At 61.6% G+C, this 17,824-nt stretch overlaps 1 protein-coding gene and 1 pseudogene across 1 annotated transcript; one reads left to right on the top strand and one right to left on the bottom strand.

Annotated features, from left to right (window-relative positions):
* Positions 1 to 11,738, bottom strand: MAPK8IP2 (mitogen-activated protein kinase 8 interacting protein 2). The gene is made up of 12 exons (XM_062625213.1): positions 11,593 to 11,738; positions 7,925 to 8,030; positions 7,139 to 7,378; positions 5,702 to 5,804; positions 3,236 to 5,572; positions 2,669 to 2,744; positions 2,376 to 2,548; positions 2,182 to 2,291; positions 1,967 to 2,086; positions 1,815 to 1,885; positions 1,520 to 1,618; positions 1 to 1,054 (listed from the first exon to the last, which is right to left on the bottom strand). The coding sequence occupies exons 1-12, from the start codon at positions 11,655 to 11,657 to the stop codon at positions 982 to 984; spliced, it is 3,573 nt and encodes a 1,190-aa protein (XP_062481197.1). The 5' UTR covers positions 11,658 to 11,738; the 3' UTR covers positions 1 to 981.
* A 2,134-nt stretch (positions 11,739 to 13,872) lies between these two features.
* Positions 13,873 to 17,635, top strand: LOC134167022 (acrosin-like; annotated as a pseudogene).
* Positions 17,636 to 17,824: the final 189 nt, after the last annotated feature.

Here is a 17,824-nt window from a genome sequence, read left to right on the forward strand (position 1 = left end):
TCACACCAAGCATATACTTTATTGAAAGACCAAATGGGTGATGACAAGGCGGTGAGGGGAGAAAACCTGGAACCAGGGTTTGGGCAAGTGGCAGCTGCTCAGGGCTCCTCCTGGTCTTGGAGTTAGGAGATAAATACCGGGACATTGAGCGCGTGGAGTCACCGTCACATTGAGCGCTGGGCGGATGGACACATGGGGCCGGCAAGCAAAGGAAACCACCACCAGGCACAGCAGCGAGGGGCGAGGGTGGCCACCGGCCCTCTGCCACACTGGCCAGGCTCCAGCACCGCCCTGAGCCTGCCTCTCACTGGGCAAGTACAGCCCAAGCGGGGGGTCCTGCGCCCCACAGCCAAAGGTCCTGCACCCCATGGATGGTGCGATAGTGGTGGGCAAGGGCTGGGGGCACCGGCAGAGGGACTGGGGCAGGAGGGGCCATACCAGGGTCCCCCCAGGGGTCATGGAGGGGCAGGGGCTATTCTTAGGGGGCTGTTCCAGGGGTGGCAGGTGCCACTGCCACTATGCAGGGGACACCATGGACTGGGGGTGGTTCATGGCTGGAGATGCTCACCCCAGCCCTCCAATAATCCCCCCAAAGCCCCATTCACCTCCTTGAGCCCCCCCAACCCCATTCACCCCCAGTGTCTCCATCCCTGTGGCGCGGGCAGAACTGGTCCCCGCTCCTGTGGCCCCCCACAGGCTGGCTTCACTCATGCAGAGGGGGGGCAGCTTCTGCCCCAGTGCCGTGGCTTGGCTGCAGCACCCCCGTGGTTGGGGTGATGCTGGGGGCACCCCCAATACCCAGTTGTGGTGCACGGCTGGGCCCCTGGCCCCCCAAGAAGCAGTGAGGATTGGGGGGGGAGCCCGTGGGGCTGGAACATGTGCAGGGGGGGGCCAAGGCAACTGGTTGGGGTTCAGACAGAGTCTCTGGCCGTCTGTGGGGCTGAGGGGGGGGCAGAAGCAGGAAAGGCAGCAGCTGCCCCCTTACTCCAGGTAGATGTCTTCTGTGGGGCAGGCGTATTCCAGGTGCTCCTGGTAATATTCCTGAAACGCTCGGCTGTGAGGATGGGAACAATGGGGGGGCTCAGGGATGGGATGTGGCCTGGACCGCAGCTCCACAACTGCCTGCACCCCAACCCCCTGCACCCCCAGCCCCCCTGTATCCATACCTGCTGCATCCCTAGACCCCATGCACCCCCAGCACTGGCATGGCCAGACCAGATGCACCATGACCTTGGCACGCAGACCCCCTCCACACCCAGCACCATAACCCACCACACCTCCAGCCCCAGCACAGCCAGCATCCTGCATCCAGACCCCTGTATCCCAATCCCCAGCACCCCTGGACCCAGAAGCCCAGCACCCCCAGACTCCCTGTATCCAAACCTCCTGCATCCCTACCCCCTGCTCTTAACCCCGGCACAGCCAGCACCCTGTACCCCAACCCCCAGCACCCCAGCTCCTTGCACCCAGACCCCCAGCCGCACTATGCCCCACGCAGCTGCCCCCATCCCCATCTTACCCGACACACTCGGCCACATGCCTCATGGATTCCTGGGAGACGAATACGTGGCAGGCAAAGCGGCTCAGCACTGGGTGCTTGGTAATGAACCCGAAGTAGCTGCAATGGGGAAGCCAGGTGAGGGGGGCACACCCCACTCCTGCACCTTGGGGGGCACTGGGACAGCCTCACTGGGATGGAACAGGGCAGAGGGATCCAGTGTGGAACCACAGGAGCGTGCATGCCACAGGCAGGGGATGGAGGGGATGGACGGGGGTCCACTGGGGCTGCCTGGGGGGGACTGTGGGGGTCTCACCAGCTGTTCCGGGGGTGGCACCCACAGAAGGAGATGTTCTTCATCTGGAAGAAGTGGCTGCAGCGTTCAAACTGGAAGAGAGAAGCCACCAAGGTGTAGGCACCCTGTTCGGGCACAGGGGCTGCCTGGCACCCCACAGCCGTGCCCCTCACCTCCTCGTCCCGGCTGTACTCCGCGACAGTCAGAATGAGCTTGATGCCCTGCAGCGTGATTTCCAGGTCACAGCTGGCTGGTGGGCGCAGATGCACCGTCAGCTTCCTAGTGGTGGCAATCTGGGGGTGCAGGTGAGGGCCATGAGGCTGAGGTCCCGCCAATGTGGGGAGCCAGGGATCATGCCACTGCCACTGTCACCCGCCCTGGGGCTCACCTTCTGCATGGCAGCGCAGAGGATGCCATTGCCCTGGTGGTACGGCACCTCCACTGAGCCCAGGAACTGCACGTTGAACCGCTCCACCCAACACGGGTTCCTCTTGAGGCCTGCATGGCGAGACAGGACAAGGAGACTGTGCACCAAGACCCCCATGTCCCCCAGTATCCCCCACAACCCCTGCAGGCTCCTACCAATGGAATCTCTGGCTTGGCCAACGACCTCATGGGCATAGAAGGCTGGGAAGATGCCCCTCTCCCCTGTCCGCATGTTGTAGCCCCGGTACCAGTAGTCATCCTCCTCCAGCTCCACCAGGATGGGGTCATCCACATCCAGCTCCAGCTCATCCTCGTGGCGTGGGATAAACCTGGGGGAAGCACAGTGGAAATGAGGATGTGGGCAGAGAGCAGAGCCATGGGAAAGAGGGTCCTGAAAGCCCCCATGGTGGACCGTGCCCATCTCCAGGGTGTCTGGGCTCACTGCTCACCTGAAGACGGCCCGGTGGGTTTGCTCCCGCTCCTCCCCATTCACCATGCAGGAGAACAGCCCGAAAGACTCCGTGCCTGCAGAGGAGGAGCAGGAGGCTGCCATAGGGTGAGAGTGCAGCTCCCACCCCATGGCATGGGAGGCATCCCCACCTCTGCCCATCCCTGGGGCCTGCAGCACCCTCAGGGCAACAGGAGCAGACCAGCCATCACTCATAGGCTCAGGCTCTTTCCTGGGGGGGTCCCATCTGAGCCCCCCCACCTACAGCCCAGGGCAGAGGACCCCATAGGCCAAAGGGAAGCTGGGGATCAGCCACACAGAGAAACCTTGTGGCCCCATGGCAGAGAGCCCGCGGCCTTCGGGTCAAGCCCCACAGCCCCTGCAGCTGCCCTCCCCCACCTCCTACGCCATGCCATGCTGTGCCACATGGGGATGCCACCATGGCCAGGATGGCTGAGGAGAGATGGTGCAGAGCAGCCAGCATGCCAACAGCATGCAGACCAGCCCAGGACACCATGGCATGGCATGGCATGGCCCAGTGTGGCACAGCATGGCACGCATCACTTACTGGAGGAGCGGGAGGTGCTGTTGACAAAGACATTGAGGAACTTCTTGGAGAACTGCAGGTCAGCCTCAGGGGACGAGTCCTCGGAGGAGCTGTGGCCATTGGGAGCTACCAGCCCATCCCCGAAGGCCGCCTCGTCCTCCAGGTCGCAGCGGTCGCAGGCACGGAGCAGGTCACTGTCATCGCTCAGCACCGAGGTGCAGCGCCGCAGGCTCACCAGCTCCAGCTGCGTGTGCTCATCCACCACCAGCGTGTACTTCATGGAGTCATAAGCCAGGGACTCATCCAGCGCCCGCGGCTCCAGCACCCCCGGGTCCGGCGGCAGTGGGTCCTCAGCAAAGGGCGAGCCCTTCAGGTAGGGTACCTCGTCCTCGTCTGTCGAGTAGGCCATGGTGAAGCCACGGTTGGTCTTGGCAGTGGAGACGTCCAGGTCGGGTGGGCCAGCACTGGGGCTCTGCCCCCGGGGCGCTAACCGGATGTCATCGATCATGTCATCGGCCTCCAGGACGCCGGAGTCCAGGTCCCTGTCGATGGCCCAGTCCCCCGGGCCGGTGGCCGGCAATTTAGCAGTGGGGCACTGCTCCCCAGTGCCAGGTGAGGTGCATGGAGGGCTGTAGCAGCCAAAGGTGGCCAGGACCTCAGAGGAGCCCAACCTGTCAAGGGCGACAGGGCGCCCCGGGAAGACAGGCGCAATGGTGTCATTCGTGGGGTTACTCAGGAAGAGGAAGGGCCCTGGGTCGTTGGCAGGCAGCTCTGGCACCGGCTCCATCGTGGTGGCAGCCAGAGCCCGCTCATCATCCTCAGCACGCTGCAGGGAGCTGCGCAGTGTCTCCATGTCCACCAGCTCAATGGCGCGCTGGCAGTGGGGTAGTGCAGCTGTGTCCCCGGGGGAGGCCCGTGAGCTTGGGTCCCCATCCAGTGCCTCGCTCAGGATCTCGGGCTCTAGGTCAGAGGCTGGTGAGATGGTGTCACAGAGCGAGTGGGTCTGCTGGAAGCACTCGTCCGGGCATTTGATGGGGTAAGAGCCCTCCGAGATCATTTTGTTGACAAGGTTGCTGAGCAGCCATGGCGAGTCTGAGTCCTCACTCAGGTCGGGCTCCGACTCTGAATCGGAGTCATACTCGCTGTTGTCATCCTCATCTGCCTCGGGCATCAGCTTGGGCCCCACGGGCAGGTAGAAGGAGCGTCGGATGCTCTCCAGGCTGTGGTCTGGGTCAATCTTCAGATCCAGGGGGCTGGAGGTGGAGACATCAGTCTGGCCAGCAGGCACAGAGGAGTCCTCTGGGTTCAGGCTGTCATAGTAGCCCTCCACCTTCAGCTCGGCCAGGCTCTCCCGCCGCACCATGCCATGCTCTGGGATCTCCATCTCCAGGATCTCCTCCTCCTTGCCCTTGTCCAGCAGCAGGGAGTCCTTGATGCCCATCAAGCCAGGGGCCTCCAGCTCCGTCTCCAGCTCAGCCTCTGAGGTGGGTGAACTGGCTTCCTCAATGGAGTTGGTGAGGTGAGAGGACCTGCCACTGCTGCTGTCACTGCTCAGGTCCAGCTCCGTCTCCGAGATGGAGGAGATCATGTTGCTGACCAGGCGCCCACCAGCAAAGGCTGCCTCGATCTCCCCCTCCACATCCGAGTCAGAGCCGGGCGAGCTCAGGTCTTCTCCGTGCCGGCCACCAGGCAGGAAGGGTTTGGTGGTCCTGCTGGTGAGGTCAGCCTCAATGCCAGGGTCCGAGGAGGGCGACGTGGTCTCCGAGGAGCCTGAGGGGTGCCCACGCACGCTTGCGGCTCGGCCAGACTGGGTGCCCTCCCCGTCAGAGCTGAGCAGCTCCGCTGGCCCCACAGCACACACGTAGGCACCAGAGCACCCATCATGCTGCTCAGCCACAGCCACTGGCTCCTCCTGCGGCCGTGGGGAGCTGGGCTGCTGGTGGGGTGCTGTGGGGGACCCCGGGCTCCCCCCTTCGCCAGGCACCGGCCTCTCCCGGGCACCAGACGCTTGGTGCCTTGGTGGGACACGGCAGCCGTCGGCGAGCAATGGTGAGACCGTGGCGGGGCCAGGAGGAGCCACAGGCCCTGTTGGAGAGAGACACTGTTTAGGGGGTGGCTGGTGGAGGCGTGATGGGGAGTGCGGAGCTTGGAGCACAGCGGAGATGAGATTCATGTTATGATCTGCCCCGGCTCTCAGGGGTGATGGGTTACCATGTGCCAGGGACTCATGGCTGTTGCCTTGCGAGTCCAAGGGTTTGGGCTGCAGTGGGGCAGGGGCCTGCCCAGCCCCTGCACTCGGCCCCTTTGGGCTTTCCAGGCAGGGTCCCTCTTGGATGCAGGCGTGGGGGGATGAGTGTCCTGTAAGGGAGAAAAGCACACCCCCATGTCAAACAGGTGAGAACCCTGCTGGGTTCCAACCAAAGGGGCTGTGGGACCCCCAGGCAGGAGGGTTCCCCACTCCGGGACCCCATCACTATCAGCACTCACCAGTGTGTGAGGAAGAGGAGGAGGAGGAGGAGTGAAGAAGAGCATCCTGCCAGCTGGTGCGGTGAGCGGGTGGTGGGAAGCTGCCGTTGTTGTTTAGGGAGTCCTAGGGGAAGAGCAGAGCCACAGTCGGGGGTAAGCCCTCGGGACATTTGGGAACCAGGGGCACCAAACACATCCAGACCACCCCAGGAACACCCCCTGACACAGCTCAGTGCTCCCCACCAGCTTGGCAGCACCAGAGCCACGTGCCCAGAGATTTATCTGGATTAGGGCCACGACATCCCCAGCTCCCCTGCCCAGCTGGAGCAGGACCATGGGATGGCACTGCACAGGGGACTGGTGCTGACCCCCACCATGAGGCCCCTGCTGTGCTATGTGCCCCCAAAAGCAGATCCTGACCCCAGTGAGTGGCACCCCAAAGAGCCACCAGCCCAGGAGCCAGCAGGGCCAGGGCTGCCCATCCAGCATGGAGATGGCTGTGGATTAGTCCTGGCAGGAAGCACAGGCAGAGATAATCCCACTGAGCAGGAGATGAGGGAGTGGGGTTATATGCCACAGGACGTGCACCAGTAAGCAGTGGGAGACGGGAATGTATACTGGGAGGATGGCAATGGGTACTGGGGGAGATGGCACCCAAAGAGCAGGGTGGAGCCTCCTCCTGGCACCAGTGCACATGAACCAGAGCTGGGATTACCAGGATTTGCACCCTGGGAGCACCAACAAAGACCGAACCTGGCAATTGCTGGGGATTCTGCTCACACCACAGGGACAATGAACCAGGGTGGCTGGTGCTGCTGCATCAGGTTGGGGCTGGCAGCCCCCTGGCACCCTCCAGCCCCTCCCAGGAGGGGGTCCAAGAATCCCTATATCCCCCCCCCGGCACCATGGCAACACAGCCGGATGCAGGCAGCACCGCAAGCACCGTGCACGGCTGCCCACGCACTGCGGTGGGGCGGCAGCTCAGGGCTGGCACCACTCACACGTGTGGTGGGGACACCCCTGCAGAGCCCCACGCCTGCAGGGTCTCCCTGAGCCCAGGGATGGAGGAGGAGGGACACAATGCACACCAGCACCCCTGCACATGCACATGCGCGATGCATGGGGCCCACAGCACTGACACATTCCAGGCACCCCCAGGCACCGAACATGGGGATGGAGATCGCAAAGCCTCCAGGACCCCTCAGCTCAGGGCCTTGCACGAGCTTGCAGGGTCCCCTGAGAACTCCACGGACCCATCCCCAATGTTCCCACCTCGGTCCCACCATGGCAGAGCTGGAGCCAGCAGCGTCTCTGCCCGCTAGCGCTCCCCACTCTGGGGCAGAGCCCACCCCCTTAGGTCTCTCCCCACAATTCACCCCACAAAGCCCCTGCTGCTCCTCCACCAGGCCTAGAATGCGGGGACAGGGACAGGGTCCCTCCCAGCCACCTCTCCCTCACCTGTGTGCCCGGGGCCATCAAGTTGAGGGTGGTGGGTCGGTGCTTCTGTGTCTCCTCCGGGCTGGGTGAGGGGATAGGTGAGGCCAAAGGGGATGGTGGAGCTTCCAGCTCATTGCCCTCCTCCTCCTCTTCCTCCTCTTCCTCCTCCTCGTTGTCGTCAATCATCTCAAACTCCTGGAAGTCATCCTGGAAGGTGCAGACTGGATGCGGCTGCTCGCCGCGCTCCAGCACCAGGCAGTCCTGGGGATGTGGCACAGGGTTAGCAGCCACCAGGCTCGTGCTGTCCACAACCATGGCCACCACACCGGCCATGGCCACCACAGCACATCCCTCCCAGCACTGGGCTGGCAGTGCCTTTGCTCATGCCCCAGCAGCATGGTGGCAACGTCCCCAAGGGGAATGTGCCCCCTGCCAGGCACCAGGGACCCCCTATCTCTGCCAGCACCCTGCCTGTCCCAGCCCCAACAGGCAGTGCCTCATCCCACCCAGTGCTGGGCAGAGCTGGGAAGAGCTGAGTAAGTGGAAGCCACTGGAGCCACTAGAACCACAAAATTGTAGTGGATGGTGAAGCCAGTGTGGGGCTGGCTGCTGAGCCACACATGTCCCCCATGGAGCTCACCAGATGTGGTGGGAGGCCCCACTGTGCCTAGGCTCAGACCCCTGCAGCACATCCCCTTGGGGCCCTGGTACACCCATTCCAGGAAGGGACAGTGCCCATGGCCAGTCCCCACCACAGCCCTGTGCAGCGTCATGGCCCCAGGGGACACAGCCCCACAGCTCCTGCACCTTCTCATAGTGGTCTGAGTCGTAGTTCAGCCCAATGCCGCAGTCATCTGTGATCTCTGACAGGTCCTCATCATCAAACTCCTCCAAACTGATGTCCTGGGGGGCCCTGGAGAGAGGGGACGTGCTGGAGTCACCCCACCACTCAGGAGCTCTGGCCAAGCCGATGCAGCACACTATGGCCAGGGGGTGCAGAGCTTGGGGGTCAGCACCACACCAGAAGCCAGGCGAGGCTTGAGGAGCTGGGAGGGTGATGGGCACATCGCTGCACAGGGCGCTGCTCTCAGCACTGCGCTCCCTCCTGGCCAGTGTGAGCCCAGTGCAGACCATGGCCACCCCACCACAGTTGCCCCTGACCAAGCAGAGGTCCTGAGGCCACCATGGTGGGCAGCACCATCTTCCCAATTTCCCTTCAAAATCCGTCAAGCCAAACCCAAGACACACGCCAGGGTCCCAGCAGTCAGGGAAACCAAACTGAGCCGATCCTGTCAGGAACAACGGGGGAGTCATGGAAACCAGCGGTTTCTGCAGGGAAAGGGCGAAAATAAAGAAAAAGATGACAACTGGCAGGATTCAGTGTCAGGAAACGGAAACGAGATGATTGCAGTGGCTCTGTAAGGCGGGAGGTGCAGTGGCACCCTGCGCTGGTGGAGATCCTCTGCCCACCCCTGGGGACACCCAGGGATGCCCCCAGCCTGGCCTCACAGAAGCATGGCAGCACCCAGTGGAGCTCCTCTGGTGGGGACAGGACTGGGGTCTCACTGGGGTGCTGGTGGGGTAGCATTTGAGTTCATGAGGGTCTCACTGGGGTTCCACTGAGGTCCATTGCAGTCCTGTTGGGATATCACTGGGTTCTCATTTGGGCTCATCTGGGTCTCAGCAGGGTCTCACTGAGGTCCCACTGGGGCTCATAAGGGTCTCATTAGGGCTCAGTCCTGGCATTCAGCTGACAGCGGAGCCCCTCATGGGGTTGGGGGGGTCACAGCCATGGCTGCCTCTGGAGATGCCCCACTCCCTGTCTTTGCCCCCAAAGCCCCCTCCCAGCCTGTCACTCAGCCCCTCACCCAGCACTTCCTCCCCTTTCCCAGGGAGAACAATTCTCCCTAATCACATAATTCCCAGAAGTAGGGCACTGAGGCTGCATCAAATATCCACAGATTTGTGGCAAAAGCATCATGAGCTGTGCAGCACGGCATGGGGCTGTGCCAGACAGCAGACCCCAGCCAGGGCTGTGGGAGCTCCAGGGCAGTGGGAGCAGAGCTCTGGGGCCTCAGTGGTCTCCCATCCCAGCCGAGAGGAAACACAACGGGACAGCATAGCCCAGCACGGCATGTCACAAATGGGCTGGGGTCCCTGCCCCACACTGGGGTCCTGCCTGCTGGCAGCCAGGCTTGGGCTTGCCAGGGACACCGTTCTGCCATCGGGGAGCAACTGAGAGCTGCCACAAACCATGGCTGAGATTTCTAGGTTACAGGTGGGCTTGCCATGGTGGGATGGGTCTGCCACGGTGGAATAGGAATGCCACAGAAGGATGGGGCTGCTGCGGTGGGATGGGGCTGCCATGGTGAGAAGGGGTCACCATGGTGGGAAGGGGCTGCCATGGTGGGATTGAGGCCACCAGTAAGAGCCATCCTGGACCTACAGTGTCCTGAAGGGACCCTTGGGGACATTGGCCATGGCCTCGCTGGAGCGAAGAAGAGGCAGCTCCACCACTGTGGGTGCAGGGATACAGTAGCAGGCACCCAGACACACAGGTGCTGTGCAGCAGGCAGGAAGGACAGCGGCTGTCCCTGTGATGGGTGCACCAGACACTGAAGCCAGGGTGATGGGGAGCAGCCAAGTGAGGTCCGGAGCTGAAGTGGAACTAGGGTGGTGGACTGGGGAGGGGGCAGCTGGCCTCAATCAGGAGAGAGCTGGAGATGGACCACAAAAGGGTCCCAACATCACTCACCCTAGGGTGCAGGGAGCCCTATAGTGAGTCCATAGCAGGTCTGTGGGGGGGACAGGCATGGAGAGCAGGGTGTGGGGGTGATTGCCCCAGGGCTGTCGGGGCCGGGCTTCCCGGGGCAGCAGTGACTGCTGAACAGGCCATTGGAGATTGGATTTCCTCCCTGTTTCCAGAGCAGCTCCCTTGACAGTTTGTCCTGGCAGCAACGGTTCTGCAGCGGCTTCTCCAGCAGGGATGAGCCAGGGATGTGTGCCCAGGGCTGGGCAGAGGACACAGGGAGCTCAGGGCTGAGTGTCCCGCACCCCAGCCAGTGACCAGCACCGGGGCTCCCATGGTTGCACCTTGCCCTGACTGGGAGGCAAGAGCTGTCCATGCCAAGGCCCTGTCACTGCACCACGGCCTTCCCACACCTATCCCTCTGATGGATCCCACCAAGCCCTAGGCTGGACACAACCTCCCTCCTCAGAAGGAGCACATCCCAGATCCGATGCTGCCAACAGCTGGGCTCTCTCCTGCCTGCACCGAGCATCCATGGGTGCTCACCGGGACCCGGGTGCTCCTGCAATCCCCGGGGATGTGACCTGGTTCCAGCACCCACTCTCTTGGGGCAGGGACATGAGGGGTCCAGGCTGGGGCGGGGATCTGACCTCACTGTCCCCCACTGGGACATGGGCCCAGCCCAGGCCTGTGCAGCAGCGAAGGGCAGGAACAGGACTTGCTGAGGCCAGCCCTGACCTCACACTGGGAGTTGGATGGGAAGTATGGTGAGGGGGACACCTCCAAGACACCCCAAAAACTCCGGGGCCTGGGCGAGAGGCAGGGCGAAGCCGAGCAGAGGCCATGTCCTCCATCCTGCATCCCAGTATCCTGGGATCCTGCTGTGTGGCATGGCTGGCAAAGGGGTGCCAGAGAAATGGGGGAATGCCAGGAAAAGGGGAGATGTCAGGGAAAGGGGGGATGCCAGGGAAAGGGGGGATGCTCAGGGAAAGGGGGGATGCTCAGGGAAAGGGGGCTGCCTGGAGAAGGGGGGAGCCCTTGAAAGGGGGAGGGGGTATAGCCCTGGGAGTAGCCACGACACCTCCCCAGCAGAGGCCAACCAGCCAAGGGCACATCCTGCGCTCCACTCCCGGCTCCATCGCCCCGCAGCTCTCGCACCTCCACGTCCGTGTCCCCCCCTCCCCCATCCACCGCCACCTCCCCGTTCCCATCCCGCTGCCGGGACGCCCCAGCCCCGCACCCCTCGGCACCGCCGCTCCAAGGGGTCCCGCCAAGGTCAGGCGAGGTGCGGGGAATGGAGGGGCTGAATCCCGCCGAGCCCCAGCCCTCCCCGGTGCGGGGGTCACCCGCGGGGCCCTCTCCCGGTGCCGGTATCCGGTGTCCCTGAGAGAGACAAAGAGGCGGCGGCGGCTCCACCGCAGCGGCGGGATGCGGGAGGGACACACGCACACAGCGGGGGAGACCTCCAGCATCCCCCGCCCCGAGGGAGCGACGGGTGATGGCGGGGAGAGGGGAGGGGGCTGCGCCGGCGGCTGCTGCGTCGTTAATCCCGGGACGGAGCCTGCGCGGCTCCGGTATCCCAAGGTGAACGGGCCCGGCGGGGGGGGCGGCACGGGCCTGGGACCACCCCCCCCCTTTCCTCTGCCGCTGCACCGAGAAGGGCAGCCCCGGCCCCGTTGTGCCCCGCACAGGAGCTCCCCCCCGTCCCGGTGCCGGCGGTTCCCACCTGCAGCCGGGCGGCGAGAGCGAGTGGAAGGTGGAGAGCGAGAACATCTCGGCGCGATCCGCCATCTTCTCCCGGCCGGGGCTGCGCCGGACTGCGGAGGAGCGCGGGGGGGGCCGCGGGGCGAGCGGGGGGGGGGGGGGAGCGGCGGGAGCGCGGCCGGGCGGGGCGCGGGGGCGGCGGGAGCGCGCGGGAGGCGGAGCCAGAGAGAGGGAGGGGCCGGGGGGTATGAAGGGGGGGCGGGATGTATGGGGAGGGGTTGGGGGTGGGGAGGAAGGGGGGGGTGATATAGGCAAGGGGAAGGGATGTACAGGGAGGGGAGACTGGGGGAGGAGAGCGGGGAGGCTATGAATGGGGAGGGATGTATAGGGAGGGCGCTATTGGGGGAGGTAAAGGGGTGGTGTAGAGAGTGGTAGGGGGTGTATGGGGGAAGGGATGTAATGTGGGTATTGGGGTTCTAGAGGGTATAGGTTGGGGGGAGCAGCGAGGGCATAAAGATGGGAGCGAGGGGTATGGAGGAGGCGGGATGTAGGTGGGGTATTGGGGGAGTACGGGGTAGTATAGGCGGGGGGGCTATCTAGAGTGGAGGAGAGGCTGTGGGGTGGTGCAGGGGGCTATGGGTGGGAAGAGACGGTGCCGGAATATGGTCATGGCTGAACATGGAGAGGGTGGGAGTCTGTGAGGGAAGAAGCTGTATAGGGGGTGGGAAGGAGGGGGAAGGGAGATCTGCGCAAGAGTCGGGGCAGGGGAGGGGGGTTACGTGAGGGCGCTGTGAAGGGGATGCAGGGGGACTCATAGCGAGGTGTAAGAAGATGTATAGAAGGAATTCGGGGGGTACAGGAACGGAAAGCGGGGTTCGGGGGCATAGGAGAGGGGCAGGGGGTCTATAGTGGGGTGCAGGAGATGCAGAGAGGTTGCATAAGGGGGGGTGCAGGGGCTGGGAGCCGCACTGGGTAGGCCTGGGAGGGCTGCGCGGCGGGAGCTGTCCGGTATCCGGTCCTGAAGGAGCTGTCCGGTATCCGGTGCTGACGGGACGGAGGTGTCTGATGTACGGGACTGTACCGCGCACGGGGCTCGCCGGTGCCCAGTGCCCGGAGCTGACGGCCGGAGCATGGGACTGTCCGGGCCCGGTGCTAAAGGCCCGGAGCTCTCTGGTGTTCGAGGCTCTCTGGTGCCAGGATGGAAGTCTGAGGCTGTCGGGGTTCCGCTGCTGTAGGCCCAGGGCTCTCCACTGCATGGTGCCGGTGCTGTAGGCCCGGGGCTGCCCGGTGCAGGTGCTGCTAGACAGGGTAGGGGTCCAGAAGGAGTGGGCAGTTAGTGCTTCGGGAGCGGGGTGCAGCGGCTGGGGCCTGGGAGGTGCAGGTGCAGGGTGGGTGCCAGGAGGCTTTGGGGGGGGGGGGTCTGCATCGAGAGGGCACAGTGAAGGGGGGGAAGAGGGAATGGATGCCACAAGGGGCCCTGCAGGATTTGGAGGGCGGGGGGGCCTTGTATTGTGGGGCAGGAGGATGCAGTGAGGGCACCATGCTCCATGGGGGGCTGGAAAGTCGGGGGTGGGGAAACAGAAGCAGGGAACAGGGGTGATCCAGGGAGCACAGGAGGCCACAGGGGACAGTAGGTGCCAAGAGCAGGTGCATCTGGGCACGCCTCACAGTGGGTGATAGCGGGGGAAGGGCTGCTGGGAGCACTGGAGGTGGCGGGGTCATGTTGTAGAGTGCACACATGGTGCACACGCATGCAGAGTGCACCACACAAAACAGTACACCTGCAGGTCCACCCAGACACACGCCTACATCCACTGTGCCCTGTGAGGGTGTGCTGGACTTGTCCCGCTCGCACATCACTGCTTGAGTGCCATGATCGTAACCACATCAGGCCTTCAACACCCAAACATGTGCATACTGCCTGTAGTAATGTTCTCTGGTGTATGTTTCTTGGAAGTACCTGGTGGCAGACAGCTGCAGAGAGCATGGTGGCAGCGAACTCTCAGAGGCTCTGATGCCACACTGGTTTGCTTCCCTGCTAGCTGGGAGCAGCAGTGCTCACAGGCAGGTGCTGCTGCCGCCACAGGGCTGCATCCCTTATCCCACAAGCAGAGTGTTCAGAAGGGCTGTGCAGGGGGTGCCCAGTCCCAGGTCCTGCCTCCCCTCGTGCCTGGAACCCCCCATGGAACCAGCCCTTCCGTGACTTCAGCCCCAGCATCAAGGGCAACGTGGGTGCTGTGGCAGTTTGGCAGCTGCTGCAGTGGTGGCCGTCAGCCCTCAGATCGTCAGTGCTCGTGGGCATATGGCACTAATGGATTTGCTCTCCCTTTCATCCTGCTGGCCATGTGCTGGCCTGCCCATGGCACATGGGACAGCTGTGGGTAAGTGGCCTGAGGCTCTGGGAGAGCGCTTGGAGTCCCAGCTATGATGGGATTCACTGGAGGGTGTCTGCTTGTCCGCCAAGGCCACACCACCACCACACCCAAACCCTATATGAGGGCCTCTGTTCCCTGCCAGCCCCAGGCTGTTGGCACAACTAATCTATGGACTACAATAGAAACAGAGGCAGAGGGACACACATCCCACAGGGTTCCCTGGTCCTGCTGTCTATGCAGTGCCCTGTGGGGAAGGGACTGACCTTCAGCCCCAGCAGCAGCAGCCATCAGGCAGAACAGTGATGAGTTTGTCTTACAGGACCTGAGGGCTGCAGCCCATGGCTGTGTATCATGGCACATCACGTGTTGTTGGGGGCACAGATGCCCAGCCAAGCTCCTGGCCATGGATCATCAGCATCCAGACAACCTTGCACAGAGGCATGGCACACATCTGCAGAGGGTCACTCATCAGCCCACAGTGGGTTCTCTCACAGCCCACTGCTCTGCGGCATCCAGGTCAGAGGACCAGGGCACAGGAACATCTCCACAACACCAGCAGGTGCTGTCCACAGCACCACATGCTATTCCCATCACATTTCCCTGCAGAATACCCAGTGCCTGGGCACTGCAGAGCCCAGTGAGAGACTGCTCAGAGAAAGCTGGGCTTGTGCTACAGCCCCCTAGCAGCCTCCAGCTCAACCCTCCTTGAGCCTAAGGCACGCTGGGGGAGTTGCACCCTCTATAGCACTGTTACTACATTAGTTGAGAAACACAGGGCTATGGATGTTGTCTATCTGCACTTCTGTAAAGCCTGACACAGTCCCCCACAACATCCTAAACTGGAGAGGTATGATTTGATGAGTGGACTGTTTGGTGGATTAGGAATTGGCTGGATGGTCGCATCCAGAGGGTAGTGGTCAATGACTCAATGTCTGAATGGACACCAGTGACAAGTGGCATCCCTCAGTGTCTGTACTGGAACCAGTACTCTTTAGTGTCTTCATCAACAACACAGACAGTGGGATTGAGTGCGTTGTCAGCAAGTTTGCAGATGACATGCAGCTAAGTGGTGCAGTTGACATGCCTGAGGGAGAAGATGCCATCCACAGGAACTCAGATAGGCTTGAGGCTCATGCAAACCTCATGAGGCTCAACAGGGCTAAGTGTAGGGTCCTGCATGTGGGCCAGGGCAACCTCCAGTATCAATACAGGCTGGAGGATAGAGGGATTGAGAGTAGCCCTGAGGAGAAGGACCTGGGGGTACTGGCAGATGGAAGATTGGCCATGAGCAGGCAATATGCACTCACAGCCCAGAGGCCAATCATATCTTTGGCTGCAGCCAGAGGAGCACGGCCAGCAGGTCAAGAGAGGTGATCCTTCCCCTCTTCTCTGGTGAGATCCCACCTGGAGTCTGCATCCAGCTCTCGAGTCCTCAGTACAGGAAAGACATGGACCTGTTGGAGAGGCTCATGAGAAGGACCACAAAAATTATCAGAGGGCTAAGACTTTCTTCTACTATGAAGAATAGCTGAGAGAGTTGGAGCTGTTGACCCTGGAGAAGAGAAGGCGCTGGTGCCTTTCAGTTCTTAAAAGGGGCCTGTAAGAAACTTGGGGACAGACTTCACCAGGGCCTATTGGGAGAGGATGAGGGGTGATGTTTTTAAACTTGAAGAGGGGAGACTCAGGCTGGATGTGAGGAAGAAATTCTTTACAATGAGGGTGGTAAAATATAGGAAGGTGGTGGATGCCCCATCACTGGAGACATTCAAGGTCAGGCTGGATGTGGTCCTAGGAAACGTGGTCTAGTTGAACATGTCCCTGCTCATTGCAGGGTGGGGGTGGACTAGATAAGCTTTGAAGGTCCCTTCCAACTCAAACCATTCTCTGACCATACATTCCTATTCTATGACTGCTTTCCTCTCTCCCTTGGGAAGCAGCAGGCATGCGGCTGTGCTCCCTCTGAGCCCTCTTTCCATCTGACTACTAGGCATGTCCCAGTGTAGCGCGTGGTGATCGGGGCCACCCAAGTGTCTCAGCTGGGCCCTGAGGTCCAAGTACACAGGATTAAGCAAGTGATTGTTCATGAACCCTACACCAACATCTCAGAGGGGAACGACATCGCCTCGCTGGAACTGGACCAGCCTGTCCAGTGCAGCGATTATGTTCAGCTTGCCTGTGTGCCCAATGCCTCACTGGCAGTGTCCCAGCTGACAGACTGCTACATCAGCGGCTGGGGTTTGATGGATGCAAGATGCGAGTTCCCAAAAAGCACTTGTGTCCCCAGGGCAAGCTTGGCACACAGGGGGCATGGGCCAGGCTCCCCAGCAGCAGAGGCAAGAGGCAAATGTCAGGGATGTGTGCCTCAAGAGATGGGCCTGACCCACTGTGCGGAGCAAGACAGAAGGGAAACATGGGTCCAATGCCTCTCAATGGGCAAAGCCATGCACTAGGGAAAGGGCTCACCCAGACAGGGCAGGAAAACTGGTCACAAGCTGCTGTTTCTGTGCTCACAGTTGGAAAAGTAGCTGATAGTGTGCAGGAGGCCAGGGTCTATCTCATTGATATCAAAGCCTGTAACAGCAGCCGGAGGTATCCAGGGGACATCCTTAGCCACAACTTATACACCGGGTACCCACAGGGCGGCATCGACTCGTGCCAGGTAGGAGCGTGGAACAGGTCAACCCCCAGCAGCACAGGCAGCCCAAACAGAACCTGGCACATGCTTTGCCTGGCAAGTCACCTCCCACCCCGAGGTCCGCAGCACTGCTGGGGCTTCCCTCCCCTCTTCCATCTGCAGCTGCTTGCCCAGTGCCCCCCTCATCCCAGGGTACTCTGCTCAGGAAGCCCATCCAGTGCTCCTGGCAGCCCAGAGGTCCAGTTCCCAATCCTGGAACGTCCGTCTTCCTCACACCCAGGATCCCTACGCAGAGATGAGGGAGAGCCCAACCTCACAGCCCTGCAGCCCCCTCCAGACAAGGTTCTGTAGGCTCTGGCACCTGAGCAGAGCTTCTGTGCAGTGAATGCAGCTCTGGCAGCTCTGTGAGAGAAGGAGCCAGCCTTAGTGCCAATGGCCACCAACAGCACCCTCATCTACTCTCTTCCGCTGCAGGGTGACAGTGGTGGTCCCCTTGCATGCAAAGATAACAATGCTGACTACTACTGGGTTGTGGGAGTGACCAGCTGGGGGAAAGGCTGCGTGAGAGCACAACAGCCAGGAGTCTACACCTCCACTCTGCACTTCTATGAATGGATCCTCGTACAGATGGGACTGCACCCAGGAACAACAGCTAATCCAACACTACAGCCAGTCTTCACCTCACCTCCTACTCAGAGGCCAAGGCCAAAGCCAAAGCCAAAATCAAAGTCAAAGCCAAAGCCAAGACCAACAGAATCAGGCACCATTAACTCCTGCCCATTTCCACAACAGAAGCTGGTGAAACCCTTACTCAGGTGCAGGAGCTCCTGAAGGCCCTAAAGGAAAAAAGGCTTTCAGCAGCAGGATGAACAGGAGCCAGGGTAGGCTGCAGTGTACCACAGCCATTTCCCTCTGGGGCAATGCATGCTTACTCAAAAGCTGCCTCACTATCAAAGGCCTGCTCCATCTTTCCATGCTCTTCATAATTCAGACAAATGTTGACTTGTTCCTGAAATAAAGCTAGCTGTTTTCACAGCTATCATGCATCAGTACAACTCAGTCTCCTGTGCAAGGCAAGCACTTCCATGCCCAGCACCTGCAAAATGAGGCTGCAGGCAGTTAACTCAGGCACAAAGAGAAGTGGTCTCCCAAAGGGGCTGAAACTTTGCCTGCTCAGAGAGAAGGGTGCTCAGAGCCTCTACTGGATGAGTAAGACTGGCCAATCGAGACTAGGAAGAGGGTAG

The sequence above is a fragment of the Pezoporus occidentalis genome, unplaced genomic scaffold (assembly GCF_034315485.1).
Source record: "Pezoporus occidentalis ecotype Australia unplaced genomic scaffold, CSIRO_AGI_Poc_V1 ctg279, whole genome shotgun sequence".
In the NCBI taxonomy this organism is placed as follows: Eukaryota; Metazoa; Chordata; class Aves; order Psittaciformes; family Psittacidae; genus Pezoporus; species Pezoporus occidentalis.

Coding starts and splice junctions, on each gene's coding strand:
- MAPK8IP2 (XM_062625213.1), bottom strand. CDS start 11,657: ATGGCGGATCGCGCCGAGATGTTCTCGCTCTCCACCTTCCACTCGCTC. Junction 5,573..5,701: donor CTCCTCTTCCTCACACACTG/GTGAGTGCTGAT, acceptor TCTCCCTTACAG/GACACTCATCCCCCCACGCC. Junction 2,292..2,375: donor CCAAGCCAGAGATTCCATTG/GTAGGAGCCTGC, acceptor CTCGCCATGCAG/GCCTCAAGAGGAACCCGTGT.